The sequence below is a fragment of the Hemitrygon akajei genome, chromosome 3 (genome assembly GCF_048418815.1).
Source record: "Hemitrygon akajei chromosome 3, sHemAka1.3, whole genome shotgun sequence".
Classification (NCBI taxonomy): Eukaryota; Metazoa; Chordata; class Chondrichthyes; order Myliobatiformes; family Dasyatidae; genus Hemitrygon; species Hemitrygon akajei.
In genome coordinates, this window is record NC_133126.1 from 206976200 (window position 1) to 206997425 (window position 21226).

The 21226-nt window shown below is 41.6% G+C and overlaps 1 protein-coding gene across 8 annotated transcripts in view; it reads right to left on the minus strand.

Annotated features, from left to right (window-relative positions):
• Window positions 1–21226, minus strand: part of lrrc31 (leucine rich repeat containing 31) — a 300889-nt gene that overhangs the window by 196463 nt on the left and 83200 nt on the right. For all 8 annotated transcript variants that reach the window (XR_012098467.1, XM_073041760.1, XM_073041761.1 and 5 more), the window contains one exon: window positions 13772–13834. Coding sequence is in view for 7 of the 8 variants with exons in the window: in XM_073041760.1 (XP_072897861.1) it covers window positions 13772–13784 (13 nt within the window). In the remaining variant the exon portion in view is untranslated. The remainder of the gene's footprint in view (window positions 1–13771; window positions 13835–21226) is intronic.

Sequence of the window (21226 nt, forward strand, 5' to 3'; positions counted from 1 at the left end):
CTTGGGATTGTTTACTCTAATTTTTAGAAGGTATCACTTTGTCTCCACTTGAATCTTCATCCCCCAAGCTCCATGGATGATGAGAGTGATTTCCTCACTTCCGAGGTTCAGTCTGCTTGCTGCCATGTCGGTTATATAATTGGTGTCTGAAGCCAAGTCAATTAATGTCCCGATTTTTTGTCCAGCATTAGCTGTGACCTCGAGAAGCATCATAATCACTGGCAGCTCTTGCAATCGACTTACCACCAGAAGGCCAGCTTTATCTTTCACAGTGCTGAAGGTTCTGGATGCAGTGTTTGAAAATACATCGCGACATTGTTTGGCCAATTCTGGTGTAAGTTTCCTGAAGAACTCTCTCGATCCTCTATATCTCTTCCTGCCTTTATCTTTCTCTGGACCAAATCTGCTCTTTTTCTGACCTGCGCTGCTTTTCTTTATTTCAGTATTGGGGCACAGATAGTAATGATGCTCAGGAGTATGCTTCTTGCATCCTTGCAGTCTTGGTTTTTACACAGATAGGCAGGTTTGCAGTATGAACTGTCATCATGAACCTCGAGACACCTCTTGCATGCCCGCAACTTTCTTACTGCAGCTTTTTTCTCTGGTAGCTTTAGCGCTCAAAACTGTTTGCAAAAGTAGAGCTTCCTCTTGTGCTTTCCATCACTGCAGACTACACACCCTGCATGGTCGTCGCCTGACTTGGTTCTGGCATGTTTTGGCTCAGCCCTGGTTTCTCTTCTACTTGGCTCTTCATCCCTCAGTTGCTCGAGCTGCTCATATATGCTCTCTTGCCCTTTGAGGAATTCCAAGAGACTGTCAAACCGATTATCTTGTGCCACAGCATTTCTCCTGTCAGCGACATAGACCAGCCATTCCTTTTTGAGAGTTTCTGGAAGTTTACTTTCAATTGATCATATCATCAGTGGATTTTTGATAGTACCCGTGTCTCCAAGGTCACTCGTCTTGAAGTGCCTTCTCCACAGTTTGAATTAATTCCACTATTTTCCGTGACTGATCATTTCTGGCAGCTGGTATTTTCCTGTAACTCTTCCACTATTTCAATAGCAATGCACATTCGATTTCCATAGCGGTTTTCTAGAACACGGAAGATGTCATCTGCAGTGTTATAAGTAGTGAGGCGAATGTCTCTTCTGGTGAGACCACACCTGGAGTATTGTGTTCAGTTTTGGTCTCCAAATTTGAGGAAGAACATTCTTGCTATTGAGGGAGTGCAGCGTAGGTTCATGAGGTTAATTCCCAGGATGGCAGGACTGTCATATGTTGAAAGATTGGAGCGACTGGGCTTGTATACACTGGAATTTAGAAGGATGAGAGGGGATCTGGTTGAAACATATAAGATTATTAAGGGATTGGACACACTAGAGGCAGGAAACATGTTCCCGATGTTGGGGGAGTCCAGAACCAGAGGCCACAGTTTAAAAGTAAGGGGTAGGCCATTTAGAACAGACTTGAGGAAAAACTTTTTCACCCAGAGAATTGTGGATCTCTGGAATGCTCTGCCTCAGAAGGCAGTGGAGGCCAATTCTCTGGATGCTTTCAAGAAAGAGTTAGATAGAGCTCTTAAAGATAGCAAAGTCAAGGGATATGGGGAGCAGGAACAGGGTACTGATTGTGGATGATCAGTCATGATCACTTTGAATGGCGGTGCTGGCTCAAAGGGCCAAATGGCCTACCCCTGCACCTACTGTCTATTGTCTATTGATTTTGTCGTCAAGACTGTCCAGTAGTTGAACCTTTTTCACCTCTCTTGAACCGGTTGGCTCTCCTTGCCTCTGGAGTGCTTCCCAGTCCTTTCTCCACCTGTGAAAATCATGTTTGCTGCCAGTAAACTTAGGAAGGGCTGTTGGTTTCAATCTGATGGCTGGTGTTGGAAAATTGGAGGAAAAGCCCAACATCGTCGGTGTTAGTCTTTCAGCATTCTCCTTTCTCCTTGCCTGTATTAAGTGGGCCTTCTTGGAAACCAACTTGGGGATGTGGAGTTCAAGCCCCTTTAGCTGATTCTGAAGGTCCTTATGATCCCCGGCCGGATCCATCGTTTCCACCGACCATGCACTTCTTTTGCTGTCTTTACCAGTCCTTGCAGGTGGTTAAGCGTGAAGTCATATGCCTCCTGGTTGCCATCGGGTTGTACAGCAGCGATATGTTTACATTCATCCTCTGCTGCTTGTAGTCAGACAGACAGACATACTTTATTGATCCTGAGGGAAATTGGGTTTCATTACAACCGCACCAACCAAGAATAGTGAAGAAATATAGCAATATAAAACCATAAATAATTAAATAATAATAAGTTAATCATGCCAAGTGGAAATAAGTCCAGGATCAGCCTATTGGCTCAGGGTGTCTGACACTCCGAGGGAGGAGTTGTAAAGTTTAATGGCCACAGGTAGGAATGACTTCCTATGACGCTCAGTGTTACATCTCGGTGGAATGAGTCTCTGGCTGAATGTACTCCTGTGCCTAACCAGTACATTATGGAGTGGATGGGAGACATTGTCCAAGATGGCATGCAACTTGGACAGCATCCTCTTTTCAGACACCACTGTCAGAGAGTCCAGTTCCACCCCCACAACATCACTGGCCTTACGAATGAGTTTGTTGATTCTGTTGGTGTCTGCTACCCTCAGCCTACTGCCCCAGCACACAACAGCAAATATGATAGCACTGGCCACCACAAACTCGTAGAACATCCTCAGCATCGTCCGGCAGATGTTCAAGGACCTCAGTCTCCTCAGGAAATAGAGATGGCTCTGACCCTTCTTGTAGACAGCCTCAGTGTTCTTTGACCGGTCCAGTTTATTGTCCATTCATATCCACAGGTATTTGTAATCCTCCACTATGTCCACACTGACCCCTTAGATGGAAACAGGGGTCACCGATGCCTTAGCCCTCCTCAGGTCCACCACCAGCTCCTTAGTCTTTTTCACATTAAGCTGCAGATGATTCTGCTCGCACCATTTGACAAAGTTTCCCACTGTAGTCCTGTATTCAGCCTCATCTCCCTTGCTGATGCATCCAACTATGGCAGAGTCATCAGAAAACTTCTGAAGATGGCAAGACTCTGCGAACAATTCAGCATTTCCAAGGTTGGTCCAAAGAATCTCCTGGATTAGGCTTCTGACCTCCTTTAGTTTCAACTCACACCCATTTGCCAGGTCGGCTTTTTGCTCTTCAGTTAACACAGCTACTTCCTCTGTGTTCAGCTCCGCATCCAGTTTTGCAATGAATCCGGCCTCCACATCATCATTAGCTGTCATGACTTTCTTGGCTTCTCTTGAGTTCATTGAAACTGACTCTAAGCTCCACTTCAGACATGTCTTCAGAGGTCCTGGTAATACTGTTGGCCAGACGAGAAAATAATCTTTTTGCTGTTGTTCGCTCTACCTTGAGTTGCTCAACTGATTTCCCAATAGCTTGATCAGCCATGTTTGATTTCCTCTGCAAGCTGTTCACAGGTGAGAAGGTAAGTACAAACTTTTAATGATGCTTTAATGTTGTTTTATCATAACTTGATTTTCTTCCTTTTTCAGGATTCCAGGTTATTGCTGGTGAAATATTGCAGGTTATTCCAGGTGAAAACCTGGCCAGCAGAAGCCATCTCTGCTCTTCAAGACTGCTTTGAGCACACTTATTGGCACATGTTCAGGGAAGCTGCAATCAATGGCGACTTTACCAACTTAGAGGAGTACACATCATCAGTGACCAGCTACATCAGCAAGTGCATTGATGATGTTACTCTGTCCAAGACCATCACTACACACACTAACCAGAAGCCATGGATGACCGTGGAGGTGTGTGCGCTACTGAGGACCCACGACTCTGCCTTCAGAGCAGGCAACAAGGCAGCTGTAACAACAGCAAGGGCCACACTGTCCCGAGTCATCAGAAGGGCAAAGCGTGCACACGCCCAGCTAATCCACAGCCACTTCCAGGACAGCGGCGACACACGGTGCATGTGGAAGTGCATCCAGGACGTCACCAATTACAGGACAACATCACCTGACTGTACAGGTGATGCCTCCCGCTCAGATGTGCTGAATAACTTCTACACTCGGTTTGAGGCAGAAAATGACGCGGCGGTGAGGAAGTCCACCCCTCCTACAAATGACCAGGTGCTGTGTCTCACCGTGACCGATGTGAGAAGAACCCTGTGCAGGGTCAACCCACGGAAGGCTGCTGGACCAGACAACATCCCTGGAAGAGTGCTCAGAGGATGTGCAGACCAGTTAGCAGATGTTCTCACTGACATCTTCAACATCTCCCTGAGCAGCGCCACCGTTCCAATGTACTTCAAGGCCGCCACCATCGTCCCCGTGCTGAAGAAGTCTTCAGTGTCCTGCCTAAATGACTACCGTCCCGTTGCACTTACATCCATCATCACAAAGTGTTTCGAGAGGCTCGTCATGAGGCATATCAAGACTTTGCTGCCCTCTCACTGGACCCCCTGCAGTTTGCATACCGTCCCAACCACTCAACAGATGACACCATTGCCACCACCCTCCACCTGGCCCTAACCCACCTGGACAAAAAAGACACATACATTCAGATGCTGTTCATAGACTTCAATCCAGCATTCAACACAATCATCCCACAGAAACTGACAGAAAAGCTGAGCCTACTGGGCCTGAACACCTCCCTCTGCAACTGGATACTAGACTTCCTGACTGGGAGACCTCAGTCAGTCCGGATGGAGAGCAGCATGTCCAACACCATCACACTGAGCACGGGGGCCCCCCCAGCCTGTGTGCTCAGTCCACTGCTGTTCACTCTGCTGACCCACGACTGTGCTGCAACACACAGCTCGAACCACATCATCAAGTTCGCCGATGACACGACCGTGGTGGGTCTCATCAGCAAGAATGACAAGTCAGCTAACAGGGAGGAGGTGCAGCGGCTAACAGATTGCTGCAGAGCCAACAACCTGTCTCTTAATGTGAACAAAACAAAAGAGATGGTTGTTGACTTCAGGAGGGCATGGAGCGACCACTCCCCGCTAAACATCGATGGCTCCTCAGTAGAGATCGTTCAGAGCACCAGATTTCTTGGTGTTCACCGGGCGGAGAATCTCACCTGGTCCCTCAACACCAGCTCCATAGCAAAGAAAGCCCAACAGCGTCTCTACTTTCTGTGAAGGCTGAGGAAAGTCCATCTCCCAACCCCCATCATCATCACATTCTACAGGAGTTGTACCGAGAGCATCCTGAGCAGCCGCATCATTGCCTGGTTCAGAAATTGCACCAACTCAGATCGCAAGACCCTGCAGTGGATAGTGAGGTCAGCTGAGAAGATCATCAGGGTCTCTCTTCCCGCCATCACGGACATTTACACTAAACACTGCATCTGCAAAGGAAACAGCATTATGAAGGACCCCATGCACCCATCATACAATCTTTTCTCCCTCCTGCCGTCTGGGAAAAGGCTCTGAAGCATTCAAGCTCTCACAACCAGACCATGTAACAGTTTCTTTCCCCAAGCTATCAGACTCCTCAATACCCAGAGCCTGGACTGACACCTTGCCCTATTGTCCTGTTTATTATTTATTGTAATGCCTGCACTGTTTTGTGCACTTTATGCAGTCCAGTGTAGGTCTGTAGTCTAGTGTAGCTTTCTCTGTGTTGTTTTTTTTTACGTAGTTCAGTCTAGTTTTTGTACTGTGTCATGTAACACATGGTCCTGAAAAACATTGTCTCATTTTTACTATGTACTGTACCAGCAGTTATGGTCGAAATGACAATATAAGTGACTTGACTTGACTTGCTCCTGCTGTTCCAGCTGAAAGCTCCCAGGTTTCTGTTTCCTGGTCCTCCAGTTTCTCAGTCAAACAGTTTTTTCACTGTCAAGTCGGAGTTCTTCTTCTTCTTTGAACATGAAGACTGAATGCACCTACCTGAAGGTTTTTTAACCGGATTCCACCTAATGACTAAACAACTTTTCCTTTCTTCTCCTTTTATTTTTCACAAGTGTGGCAGTTTGATAGTTCCTTTAGTTCCATCAGTCATTAGTCATTAGTCCTTAGTCCTTAGTCATAAGTAATAAGTCATTAGTCAAAAGTCATAAGGTGAAAAAACTGGCTGCCTCTCAGACTTTGTAGACAAATTCCAACCTGCACAGTCTCCATTTCTCTAATGGACCATTATGGTCTCCGACCGTTATGTTTTCAAACGAGGCAAACCGTCCCGAAGGTTCGCGAGATCTTGCGCCGTTTCCAAGAAGTGCCTGCATGCAATGATCCTCGTGATGAAGCTAGTGCTAACCCAAACACAGTGACAGCAGTGCTCTTTTCCATGAAACAGTCTCTCAAGTTATTCAAAGTTCCGCATCCTACCGCAAATTCCAATGCTGCTCCCAGACTGCCACTGTGATGCTGCAGGGTTCCCCCCAATGTTCCGGGCCGAAGCAGTACTTAGGCAGTGGGTTCCGGTCTATCACTGGATTCTTGCTATTACTTTTAAATTTTCTTTTCTTTTCTCTCTCGGTCCCAATACTTTCTAGAAACTCAAGTTTGATTTGACAACGAGTGTTTGATACAGATACAGAAAGGATGTTTCTGATGTCTGGGAATCTTCTATCAAGAGGCCAATCAAAGGATAATAGAGAGCCAATGGATTTTAAAAAAGGATTTCGTGCTTTCTCAGCAGGTATGACAAATAAACTCTTCTTGCGCTTCCAGCTGGGTACAGGTATCAATTATAACCATTGTTTTGATGACAAACTCCACCCTGTTCATCAGGGATACCTGTAACCAGCTGGAAGTCCAAGAAGAGTTTATTCGCTGGTAGATTTTGCTTATTTAGATATTTGACCAGGAACTGTGCATGAGGCTGCTAAAGAAGATGACAGCCCATGGTATTACAGTAAAGATATCAGCATGGATAGAAGATTGGCTTACTGCAGGAGGAAAAGGATCAAAATAAAGGGGGCTCATTCTAGTTGGCTGTGGTGAATAGTTGTGTTCTGCAAGGGTCTGTGGTTGGAAGTGCTTCTTTTCATGTTATATGTGAATGATTTGGCTGACAGAATTGATGCCCTTCTGGCCAGGTTTTTGGATGATATGAAGGTAGGTGGACAATAGACAGTAGGTGCAGGAGTAGGCCATTTGGCCCTTCTAGCCAGCACCGCCATTCACTGTGATCATGGCTGATCATACACAATCAGTACCCCATTCCTGCCCTCTCCCCATATCCCTTGACCCTGCTATCTATAAGAGCTCTATCTAACTCTCTCTTGAATGCATCCAGAGACTTGGCCTCCACTGCCTTCTGGGGCAGAGCATTCCACATATCCACCACTCTCTGGGTGAAAATCTTTTTCCGCATCTCTGTTCTAAATGGCCTACCCCTTATTCTTAAACTGCAGCCTCTAGTTCTGGACTCACCCATCAGCAGGAACATGCTTCCTGCCTCCAGCGTGTCCAATCCCTTAATAATCACAATCAGTGCCTCATACAGACCTAGTTCATTATTGAATGTTGATGCTAAGATTCTGCCAAAGATAACGTCCAATCGGTTGGAGAGTATTTTGGGTGAAATTATTTTTAAAGATCAAACAGGCTTTATAAAGGGTCGCTATTCTTTTTCAAATGTTCGGAGACTATTTAACATTATATATTCGCCCTCTTCTACAACTCCACAATGCGTTGTATCTTTGAATGCTGAAAAAGCATTTGATCAAGTCGAATGGAAATATTTATTCAATGCTTTAGAAAAATTTGGTTTTGGTGTTAATTTAAATAATTGGATTAAAATGATATATAAAGCTCCTATATGCTACTGTTGTCACTAACAACTGTAGGTCTCCTTTTTTTCTCCTTTTGTTATTTAATTTAATATTAGAACGCCTTGTTATTGCTCTTCATGAAGCCAAAAATATTCATGCGATTTTAGTGAATGAGACCATGCACAAGATCACTCTTTACGCTGACAATTTATTGGTTTATATATCTAAGCCTGACAAATCTATTCCTGCTTTACTAAATTTATTTAACAAATTTGGAGATTTTTCAGGATATAAAATAAATTTTAGTAAAAGTGAATTGCTTCTTTAAATGAATCTGTCTCTATATATGATAACATTCCCTTTAAAGTTACGGACTCTTAGATATTTAGCTGTTATAATTACTAAAAAATATAAGGATCTTTATAAAGCCAATTTTGTTCCCTTAGTGGACTTTATGAAGTATTTATTTAGTAGGTGGAATCCACTTACATTTTCACTTGTTGGTCGTATTCATATAATTAAAATGATGATTTTACCAAAATTGTTATATTTATTTCAGAATATTACTGTTTTTTTTGACTAAGAAGTTTTTTTGATCGGATTGCATCTATTATTCTATCTTTTATTTGTAATAATAAAAGACCAAGAATTGGAAAGACCAATTGGTCCCTCAGAGAATCAGAGTGGACAGCTATGAGTGGAGCCGAAAGAGATGGGGGAGATTTTGAACAATTTCTTTTCTTCAGTATTCACTAAGGAGAAGGATACTGAACTGTGTAAGGTAAGGGAAACAAGTAGGGAAGTTATGGAAACTATGACAATTAAAGAGGAGGAAGTACTGGCACTTTTAAGGAATATAAAAGTGGATAAATCTCCAGGTCCTGACAGGATATTCCCCAGGACCTTGAGGGAAGTTGGTGCAGAAATAGCAGGGGCTCTGACAGAAATATTTCAAATGTCATTAAAAACGGGGATGGTGCCAGAGGATTGGGGTATTGCTCATGTGGTTCCATTGTTTAAAAAGGGTTCTAAGAGTAAACCTAGCAATTATAGGCCTGTCAGTTTGACGTCAGTGGTGGGTAAATTAATGGAAAGTATTCTTAGAGGTGGTATATATAATTATCTGGATAGACAGGGTCTGATTAGGAATAGTCTGCATGATTTGTGCCTGAAATGTCATGTTTGACAAATCTTATTGAATTTTTTGAACAGGTTACGAGAAAAGTTGACAAGGGTAAAGCAGTGGATGTTGTCTATATGGACTTCAATAAGGCCTTTGACAAGGTTCCGCACTGAAGGTTAGTTAGGAAGGTTCAATCATTAGGTATTAATATTGAAGTAGTAAAATGAATTCAACAGTGGCTAAATGGGAGATGCCAGAGAGTAGTGGTGGATAACTGTTTGTCAGGTTGGAGGCCGGTGACTAGTGGTATGCCTCAGGGATCTGTAATGTATATGACAAACAACACTGGACCCAATAATGATCTGGATGATGGGGTAGTATGCAGATGATACTAAGGTAGGTGGCATTGTGGATAATGAAGTAGGTTTACAAAGCTTGCAGAGAGATTTAGGCCAGTTAGAAAAGTGGGCTGAAAGATGGCAGATGGAGTTTAATGCTGATAAGTGTGAGGTGCTACATTTTGGGAGGAATAATCCAAAAAGGACATATGTGGTAAATGGTAGGGCATTGAAGAATGCAGTAGAACAGACTGATCTAGGAATAATGGTGCATAGTTCCCTGAAGGTGGAATCTCATGTGGATAGGGTGGTGAAGAAAGCTTTTGGTATGCTGGCCTTTATAAATCAGAGCATTGAGTATAGGAGTTGGGATGCAATGTTAAAATTGTACAAGGCTGAATTTGGAGTATTGTGTACAGTTCTGGTCACCAAATTATAGGAAAGATATCAACAAAATAGAGAGAGTACAGAGAAGATTTACTAGAATGTTACCTGGGTTTCAGCACCTAAGTTACAGGGAAAGATTGAACAAGTTAGGTCTTTATTCTTTGGAGCGTAGAAGGTTGAGGGGGAACTCGATAAAGATAGTAAAATAATGAGGGGGATAGATCGAGTTGACATGGATAGGCTTTTTCCATTGAGAGTAGGGGAGATTCAAACAAGAGGACATGATTTGAGAGTTAGGGGGCAAAAGTTTAAGGGTAACACAAGGGGGAATTTCTTTACTCAGAGAGTGGTAGCTGTGTGGAATGAGCTTCCAGTAGAAGTGGTAGAGGCAGGTTCGGTATTGCCATTTAAAGTAAAATTGGATAGATATATGGATAGATATATGGACAGGAATGGAATGGAGGGTTATGGGCTGAGTGCGGGCCAGTGGGACTAGGTGAGTGTAAGCGTCGGCACGGACTAGAAGGGCCGAGTTGGCCTGTTTCCATGCTGTAATTGTTATATGGTTATAAGAATTAGTAAATGTCATTTACAAAAGTTGAAAAAGGATGGAGGTCTTGCTTTGCCTAATCTAAGAATGTATTACTGGGCTGTTAATTTGCGATACATGTCCTTTTGATTATATTGGGTTGATAGGAATGATCGGCCAATTTGGGTAGACCTGGAACTGAGAACTGTGAAACAGTTTTATTTAACCTTGTTATTGGGAGTTGCTTTACCTATACAATTAGCTAAAGTTGCTAATTTAAACCTACATCCTGTGGTTAAGCACTCTTTACAAATTTGGCTCCAGTTCCGCAATTTTTTTTAGTCTTAAAAAATTTAAACTTTGTAGTTTAATTTACCGTAATTACTTTTTTAAACCTTCTTTGAGTGATCTAATCTTTTTACTTTGGAAAAATAAAGGTATTAATTCTTTCTTGGATTTATTTAAAGAAAGCAGATTGATGTCTTTTGAACAATTAGTCGATAAATATTCTCTCTCATATTCACACTTTTTACAATACTTTCAAGTTAGACATTTTTTACAAAAATATTTAAGTAATTTTCCTTACATATTGGAGGCTGACCTGTTAGATACTATTATGAGTGTGAACCCTTCGATGAAGGGTTCTATTGGAAGAATTTATAATTTATTATTACAATGGGATAAGCGTCCTTTATTTAAGATTAAACAAGATTGGGAAAAGGAACTCAATTTGACTTTTATATGGGAGGATTGGGCGTGGATTCTGAAGCTGGTTAACTCTTCTTCGATCTGTGCTAGTCATTCACTGATTCAATTTAAAATTGTACATCATTACCATTTGACGAAGGAGAGGCTCTCTAAAATATTTCCCAATGTTGATAGTTATTGTGATAGATGTAAAACTGAGATAGCTACATTGACACACATGTTCTGGTCATGTTCTATACTGGAACAGTTCTGGAAGTCAGTCTTTTCGACAATTTCTAAAGCACTCAGAATTAACCTACAACCTAATAAATTGACTGGGCTTTTTGGAATATTTCCTCAAAATATCCATGGTATTTCTGTGTCTGATGAACTTGTTATTGCATTTGTTACATTGATAGCTAGGAGAGCCATTTTGTTGAAGTGGAGAGATATATCAGCTCCTACTTTGTCACAATGGTTCTCTCAAGTGATGCTCTGTCTTAGTTTGGAGAAAATTAGAAGTTGAACCTTTGAACCTTTATTTGATTTTTTGAAAAGATGGGGCTCATTTGCTGACTATTATCATTTGAGCTAACTGATAGATCTTCTCCACGATCTAATTGTAAATTTTTTTGATATATCTCTTTCTTGCTGGCGGTTTGATGTTTATTTTTAGAAGCTTTTTGTATGATGCATGGCTCAGTCGTTGTACCCCTAATGGGCTTTTCCCCCCACTTTTTTGCTTAGTAGGGTTTTTTTTTAATTCACAAAATTTTCAATCTTTAAGATAATTTTTTTCCTTGAGGCACTGTAAGTGCTGTTACTTCAATGTACTTGTGTTATTTATGAATAATATAATAAAAAGATTTGAAAAGAAGATAGGTAGCGTTGAGGAAGCTGGAAGTCTGCAGAAGGACTTAGATTGAGTGAATGGTCAAAGTGGCAGATATAATATAGTGTAGAGAAGTGCATGGTCATGCATTTTAGTAGAAGGAATTAAGACATACATTATTTTCTCAACAGGGAGAAAATTCAGAAATCAGAGGTACAAAGGGACTTGGGAGGCCAATCTGAGGATAAGGGCTAAACCATTTAAGGATCAGAAGAAGAGAAATTTTATATTTTAGAGCAGTGAACCTATGAAGCTCTCTAACACTCAAGGAGGATTAAATACTAGATATTGAAGAGGTCAACACAAGAAGAAAGCCAGTAGAGAATTGCATTTGGATGATCAGTCACAATAATTTCAAATAATGAAAAGTCTCAAAGGATAGAACAGCCTCAGCCTTTCTTAGTTTCTAAAGGGGGGCATCACAGGAGGCAGATTCATATATCCAGTAGTTATATGTGCAGGCTTCTTTCAGGAGGGCGAATTCAAGGAAAGCATCCAGACCAGATGGGGTACCTGACTAAAGGCCTGTACTGATCAACTGGCTGGTGCGTCCACTGAGATCTTTACCCTCTCACTTTGGGAGTGTGTAGAACCTAATGCTTCAAGCAGACTTCACTGATACTAGTGCTCAAGAAGAACATGGTGACCTGTCTCAATGACTATCACCCAGATACACTTACATCCACAGTGATGAAGTGTTTTGAGAGGCTGGTGATAAAACATATCAGCTCCTGCCTGAGAGGTAACTTGGATCTGCTCCAATCTGCCTAACGAAGCAATAAGTTCACAGCAGATGCCATCTCACTGGCTCTTCAATCAACCCTGGAACATCTGGGCAGCAAAGATACATTCATCAGAATGTTCTTTATCAATTATGACTCAACATTTAATATCATCATTCCTTCAAAACTAATCAATAAGCTCCAAGATCTTGGCCTCAATGCCTCCTTACGCAATTGGATTCTGGATCTCCTCACTTGTCAATCCCAGTCAGTTCGGATCAGCAAAAACATCTCCTCCACTGTCTCCATCAGGACAGGAGCACCACAGGGATGTGTGCTTAGCCCTCTGCTCTACTCGCTTTACAACTATGACTGTGTTGCTAAGTACAGCTTCAACACCATAAGTAAGTTTGCTGATGAGAACACTGTTGTGGTCCGTAAAGGTAGTGATGAAACAGCATAGAGGAAGGAAATTGAAGATTTGGCTGAGTGATGTCATAACAATAGCCTCTCACCCAAATGTCAGAAAGACCAAGAAACTGATTGTAGATTTCAGGAGTGGGAAAGCAGAAGTCCATGAGACAGTCCTCATCAGAGGATCAGAGGTGGACAGGGTTAGCAACTTCAAATTCCTTGGTGTTAATTTTCAGAGGATCTATCCTGGACCCAGCATGTAAATGCAACTGTAAAGAAAATACCTCTATTTCTTTAGGAGTCTGCAGAGATTCAACATGACATCAAAAACTTTGACAAACTTCTATAGATGTGTAGTGGAGAGTGTATTGACTGGCTGCATCATGGCTTGGTATGGGAACACCAATGCCCATGAAGGGAAAATCCTACAAAAGGTAGTGAATTCTGACCAGACATCATGAGTAAAGCCCTCTCAACCATTGAGCACATCTACATGAAACCTTGCCATAGAAAAACAGCATCCATCAAAGATCCTCACCACTCAGGACATACTTTTTTCTCGCTGCTACCATCAGGTAGAAGGTACAGGAGCTTCAGAACTTGCACCACCAGGTTCAAAAACAGTTACTACCCCTCAACTATCAGGTTCTTGAATATAAGGAGATAACCACACTCACTTCCCCACCCATTGAGACATTTCCACAACCAATGATCTCACTTTAAGAGATCTTAATTTGTAATTTCATGTTCATGCTATTTATTTATATTTGCATTTGCAGTTTATTACCTTCTGCACTCTGTTTGATCTTCCATTGATCTTGTTATAGTTACTGTTCCAGAGATTTACTGAGTATGCCCACAGGAAAATGAATCTCAGAGTTGTATGTGGTGACATATATGTACACTGATAATAAAAATAACTTTGAACTTTGGCAATCATACCTGTAGTCTCCATTTTGATAACAGAAGCAAAGGCCCCAAACTACTACTTCTTTTTGCTGGCACCTTAAAAAGAGAAAAATATTTTTATTGAGAAAAGCAACAGTTGCAATAAGTTTTGTAAAATAAACAGCCCAAAAGCACTGCATAAATCTATCAAGTATGGATGTTTTTGGCTGAAATAAATATTTTTATAACACTGAGTCAGTGTGGCATGAGTATTTGAAAAACCTTTAAGATCAACTGAAGACCAATTGATGGCTTTGTTGCAAAGTTTGTGAACAATAAAAAGATACTTGGAGGGGCAGGTAGTTTTAAGGAATTAGAGAAGCTACAGAAGAATGGCCAAATAGATCAGGAGAATGGCCAAAGAATTGGCAGAAGGAGTGCACTTTGATAGAATACATTAAAACACAAACTATTTTCTAAATGGAGAGAACATTCAAAAATCTGACCTGCAAAGGGACTTGGGAGTCCTTGTGCAGATTCCCTAAAGGTTAATTTGCAGGTTGAGTCTGTGGTGAGGAAGGCAGATGCGATATTAGCATTGATTTTAAAATTAGCATTGAATTTAAAAAGCGAGCAGATTGAGAAGGGGCAGTCATTTCTTCGGCAGTTTGAATGGGGCACAACTGCGCAAGCACGTGAAAGTCGGCCCGTGAGGCAGCGGGAGAATTTAAAAAGCAAGCAGATTAACGGGGAGGGTGATGTAGTAGCGGGTGATGGAGTAGTGGGAGACAGAGTAGGAAGGCTTTGGCTCGAGAGGCTTCAGCAAGCTGAGGACGAGCTTCACTCCAAGTGAGGCAAGGCTAGGTAAGCTCCTTTAATTGATCTAATTAGCTTAGGACTAGGTAATAGAGGCAGCAGTTAGGGCAGTTGAGTGCTCTATTTGCAGTATGTGGGAAGTCAGGGCGAGCACAATTGTCCCTGATGACTACACCTGTAAGTCATCCAGCTGCAGCTCCTGACAAACCGTGTTAGGCAACTGGAGCTGGATGAACTTCGGATCATTCGGGAGGTAGAGGCAGAAATAAACAGGAGTTACAGGGAGATAGTCACCCCTAAGAGTCAGGAGTCAGGTAGCTGGGTGACTGTCAGGAGAGGGAAGGAGATTAAACAGAATAAGCAGAGCACCCCTGTGGCTGTTCCCATCAATAATAAGTATACTGTTCTGGATAGTGGTGGTGGGGACAACCTACCAGGGACAAGTTGCAGTGTCATTGCGTCTCTGGCACCGAGACTGGACCCTCAGCTCAGAAGGGAAGGAGGGAAAAGAGGAGAGCAGTAGTGATAGGGGATTCGATAGTTAGGGGGACAGATAAGAGGTTCTGTGGAAGGGATCGAGAATCCCGGATGGTCTGTTGCCTCCCTGGTGCCAGGGTCCGCGATATCTCGGATCCAGTTCTCAATATTCTCAAGAGGGAGGGTGAGCAGCCGGATGTCGTGGTCCATGTAGGGACCAATGACGTGGGTAGGAAGAGTGAGGAAGTGCTGAAAGGTCAGTTTTTTTGTTTTTTTTAAATTTTTTTATTAGTTTTTCAAAACATTTTACAAAATTAAAAACCCCAAATCCCAATGAGGAGCATTAATACAGAGCAAGGTTAAGCATACAATAACAATATGCTACAAAGGAAGAGAATTTTAGATAGATAGATAGATACTTTATTCATCCCCATGGGGAAATTCAACTTTTTTTCCAATGTCCCATACACTTGTTGTAGCAGAACTAATTACATACAATACTTAACTCAGTAAAAAAAATATGATATGCATCTAAATCACCATCTCAAAAAGCATTAATAATAGCTTTTAAAAAGTTCTTAAGTCCTAGCGGTAGAATTGTAAAGCCTAATGGCATTGGGGAGTATTGACCTCTTCATCCTGTCTGAGGAGCATTGCATCGATAGTAACCTGTCGCTGAAACTGCTTCTCTGTCTCTGGATGGTGCTATGTAGAGGATGTTCAGAGTTATCCATAATTGACCGTAATTTAACAAAAAAGCACCTAAATTAAAGACAAGTGAGCTTAGTGTCCTCCCCAAACCCCACAACACAAGAAAAAAACAACAATTCCAGACCAACCACCACACAATATAGAGAGTATAAGTCCGGACAGTCAAGCTCCCAGACTGTGAATACACTTAGCAACAGAGGATAATAATGCCTACTACCAGAAAAAAAAAGGGAGCTGAAAGCAAGGGACCGAAAAGAAAAAAAAACCCTAGTCAAGAGGAAGGTTATGAAAGTACTCGATAAAAGGCCCCCAGACCTTATGGAACTTTAAATCCGAATTGAGAACTGAATGATGAATTTTTTCGAGGTCCAAGCAGGCCATAATGTCGTTAAGCCATTGCGCATGAATGGGCGGGGCAACATCTCTCCATCTAAGGAGGATCAAGCGTCTCGCCAGGAGAGAGGCAAAGGATAGTATTCGGCATTTGGTCGGACCCAGACATAAATCTGTCTCGCCCCAAAAACCGAACAGAGCAATTAAGGGGTTAGGTTCTAGGTGCTGATTCAGAATACCCGATAATGTAGTGAAGACATCTTTCCAGAATTTCTCCAAACTAGGACAGAGCCAGTACATATGGATGAGAGAGGCCACACCCCTCTTGCATTTACCACAGAGCGGACTAATGCCAGGGTAGAATCGAGATAGTTTAGATTTAGACATATGGGCTCTATGAACAATCTTAAACTGTAAGAGACAATGGCGAGCACAAAGAGAGGTTGAGTTAACCGATTTGAGAACTGAGTCCCAGCTCTCCTCGGATAAGGAGATATTTAAATCCTGCTCCCAGGCCATTTTAATTTTATCCACAGGGGCCCGTCGTAAGGCTGCTAGTTTATCTTGGATAATTGAAATTAAACCTTTACCTAGTGGATTAATGGAAAGAAATAGGTCCATAGCATTTTTCGCAGGCATTTCAGGGAAGTTAGGAATTAAAGGAGCAGTAAAGTGTTGGATTTGGAGATATCTGAAAAAGTGAGCGTTAGGCAGGTTGAACTTAACAGAGAGCTGTTGAAAAGAAGCGAAGCGATTATCAATGAAGAGATCTTCAAAATGTCTAATGCCCTTCCTGTACCAAAAATGGAATGCTGAATCGTACGTAGTAGGTAAAAAAAGGTGATTATGTGCGACAGGGCTAGAAACGGAAAACCACTGGAAACCATAGCATTTCCTGAACTGAGCCCATATACGCAAAGTGTGTCTAACCAGAGGATTAGCTATTGATCTGGGCAGACTGCTAGGGAGTGCAGAGCCAAGAAGTGCAGATATAGATAAGTCTTTAGTGGAGCTCAACTCCATTGCCACCCAGTTAGGGCACTCAGGTTGACCGTGGAAGAAAGACCAGAAGGCAGCACAACGTATATTAGCTGCCCAGTAATATAAGCGAAAGTTAGGTAAAGCCATGCCACCCTCTTTTTTAGATTTTTGGAGGTGGATTTTATTAATTCTAGAGCGCTTATTCTGCCACAGATATGACAAAATAATAGAGTCTAAGGAATCAAAAAAAGATTTAGGAATAAAAATTGGGATAGATTGAAATAAGTATAAAAATTTGGGGAGAACATACATTTTGACAACATTGATACGACCTACCAAAGACATAGATAGAGGTGACCATTGTACCAGACTCTGTTTTGTAGCATATGAAAGATTGACAAAGTTTTCACGAAAGAGATCTTTAAACTTCCTTGTGACTGTAATTCCAAGATAAGTAAATTGATTATGGACTACTTTAAAAGGAAGATCACGAAATATTAGTTCTTGTGCTTCTTTATTAATTGGGAAAAGTTCACTCTTATGTAAGTTGAGTTTATAGCCAGAGATCTGGCTAAACTGGTCAAGAAGTGAAAACATTAGAGGTAAGGATGTAGACGGATATGAGAGAAAGAGTAATAAGTCATCAGCATAGAGAGAGACTTTATGCTCAACACCCCCTCTCCAAATCCCGGTCAGTTCAGGACATTTTCGAAATGCTATCGACAGAGGTTCTATAGCCAAATCAAAGAGAAAGGGACTTAAGGGGCATCCCTGACGGGTGCCACGTTTGAGATTGAATACTTGGGATTTCTGAAAGTTAGTTAGAACAGAAGCAGTAGGACACAGGTACAGCAATTGGATCCAAGAGATGAAACTTTGGCCGAGGTCAAATTTTTCTAAGACTGCAAAAAGGTAGTTCCACTCTATACGATCAAATGCTTTCTCCGCATCAAGGGAGATAACACATTCAGGAGTCCCAGTTGGAACTGAGTATAAAATATTGAATAGACGCCAAATGTTAAAAAAAGGGAGACGGTTTTTAATAAAGCCTGTTTGGTCATCAGAGATAATGGAGGGAATAACAGTTTCTAATCTATGAGCCAACACTTTAGCTAAGATCTTTACATCAACATTGAGCAGAGAGATCGGCCTGTACGAGGAACACTCTGTTGGGTCTTTGCCCTTTTTTAAAAGAAGAATAATAGATGCCTCATTGAAAGAGGGTGGCAATTTGCCGTAATTAAATGAGTCAGATAGTACTGAGAGTAACTGAGGAGAAAGAAGTGAGGAGAATGATTTATAAAATTCCACAGGGAACCCATCAGGTCCAGGAGATTTCCCTGAGGACAGTGCAGAAATTGCAAAAGATATTTCTTCTAGTGATATAGGCACATTGAGTTTGGCTTTGAAATCAGATGAAAGTGAGGGGATATTCAGATTCTGTAAAAATTGATCCACAGAGATATTGTCATTCAGGGATTCAGAGGAATAAAGCCGAGAATAAAATTTTTTAAATGCGTCATTAATTTCTAAATGATCCGATGTAAAGTCTCCGTTCTCCTTCCGGATCTTTGTAATATGTTGTTTGGCTTTGGAACGCCTCAGCTGATTGGCTAGGAATTTACCAGACTTATCCCCATGAATGTAAAAGCGGCTCTTGCTTTTGAGAAGTTGGCGTTCGACAGGTTGAGTGGACAGAAGGTTAAATTTAGTTTGGAGTTCAACACGCTTCTTGTATAATTCAGGGTTCTTAGTTTGGGCATATAATTGATCCACATCTTTAATCTGGTTAATGAGGTCTGCTCGATCCGCACGGGATCTTCTATTGAGATTTGCTGTGTAAGAGATTATTTGACCCCTCAAATATGCTTTCATGGCATCCCAGACAATCTGGGATGGCACTTCAGGTGATGTATTAGTGTTAAAATAGAAGGTTATCTGGTCTTTAATAAATTTTACGAAATCATCATCCGATAATAAAGTTGAATCGAACCGCCAGTGTTTGTTCCTCTGAGGGAGACCGGGAAAGTTCAGAGAGAGGGTAATTGGGGCATGGTCAGAAATCAGTATACTCTGATAGTCACAAGTTTGGGCAAATGGGATAAGTTGGTTATCGAGTAGGAAATAGTCAATTCTAGTGAAGGTATGGTGAACATGTGAGAAAAAGGAATAATCTCTCTCCGTAGGATGGAGGAAACGCCATATATCAGAGATACCAAAATTAGAGAGAAACGACTGAATAGCTAAGGCAGATTTGGTAGGTGATCTGGTAACAGAGGACGATCGGTCCAGTTTAGGATCCAACCAACAGTTAAAGTCACCACCCAATATAAGAGAGTATGAGTTTAAGTCTGGTAGTGAGGAAAAAAACCGTTCAAAAAAGTTAACATCATCAAAGTTGGGGGCATACAGGTTTGCTAGTGCAACTTTAGTGTTATATAGTTTACCAGAAACAATAATAAAACGGCCATTTGTGTCCGATATTTTATTATGGAGTTCAAAAGGAATATTTGAGTTAATAAGAATGGAGACTCCCCTAGCTTTAGCAGCAAAGGATGAATGAAAATGCTGAACCGCCCACTTTGACAGAAGCCAGGAGTTATCAAAACAACGAATATGAGTTTCTTGGAGGAAAGCAATGTCAGCTTTGAGTTGTTTAATATGTGAGAATACCTTCCTCCTTTTAACAGGGTGGTTCAGTCCCTTTACATTCCAGCTCACAAATTTAAGTGCACTAGCCATTATCAATTACTAATTTATAAAAGGCAGCAGGCATATAAAAAATCAAGCGGTACAATAGCAGTCTGGGAGCAGAGATGTAAATATAGATTCACAAGGTCAAAATATAAACATGTCCTAAACAATAAAGAAATATTGGAACTGGAAAACTCACCCCACCCACACAACCCAAAACTAGACGGCTACCAAAACAAGTAGCTAGCTCTACCAAAAAAATTAACCCAAATACAACTTCCAGATCTGTGTCATTGACAGCAGTTCCGTATAAATGCTATAACAAACAGTAACTAGTTTATGCACTAGAAAACATAACTACAGATTATAACACCTTCTGCCGAAATATACAACTTAATACAGAGAAAATCGGAAGAAAACCAAAACTAACCTACCCACGAAATATTATAGAAAAATAAAGTAAGAGAAAGGGGAAAAAAAGGGTAAGAAGGAAAAAGAAAAAAAGAGGAAGGGGAAAATTATAAATTCAAGACGAGTATTTATCAACCATTTACCGAGAAGGGAGAAAAAAAAAATTCAGAGACTGGAAAAAAAACGGGGTGAAGAAAAGAAAAAGATAAAATAAATAAATATTTAAAACAGAGGAAAAATAAATCAGCAGTTGAACTGTGAACCGACAAACAGGGAGGCCTTCACTAAAGACTTCGAACCTCCAAAACAAGTTAGAATTAGTTGTAGAACTCTGTAGGTAAAGTTATACAGAGGTAAAAATAGATTACACACACACCAAATCCCGGGAGATATTGTCAACAGCCTTTAGAGTTTCAGTGAATAATGTCTGAGTGATTCAAGTGAATTCCGAGTCCAGAGAAAGTAATTTTACTACGAGGAGTACTTATCCACCATTTTAGGAGGCCCGATCAGATTCCGAAGGTGACTGGATAGCCGGAAGACTTGCCACAAACGCTTCAGCTTCCCTCGCTGATTTGAACCACTTGAATTCCCCGGTATTAAACTTGATTCTTAGGTCAGCAAGGTTACGCAAGGAAGGTTTGAAACCACGATCAAAAAGCACTTTCATTACGCCTTTATACTCAGCACGCATCTTTAAGGTCTGGGGTGCAAAATCTTCCACAAAGCGAATGGTTGTATCCTTGAAAGGAAGCGACCCCCTGCGACGCGCCTCTACGATCAGACTGTGTTTTACCTGGTATTGATGGAAACACAAGATTACTGGTCGCGGGCGGGAGCCCAGAATTCCGGGGGGAACGTAAACTTTGTGTGCCCGTTCGAGCTCGGGCGGCTTCGGAAGCAAATCTTTCCCGAATAACTCACAGAGAAACTCGGCGAAAAACTTCACGGTTGACCCCTTCTCAGTTGCCTCTGGTAATCCCAGAATTCTGATGTTGCAGCGTCTGCTGCGATTTTCGAGATCCACCATTTTGGAAAGAAGTTTATTAGATTTTTCCTCTAAGCTGGAACAGAGAGTCTCCAAGT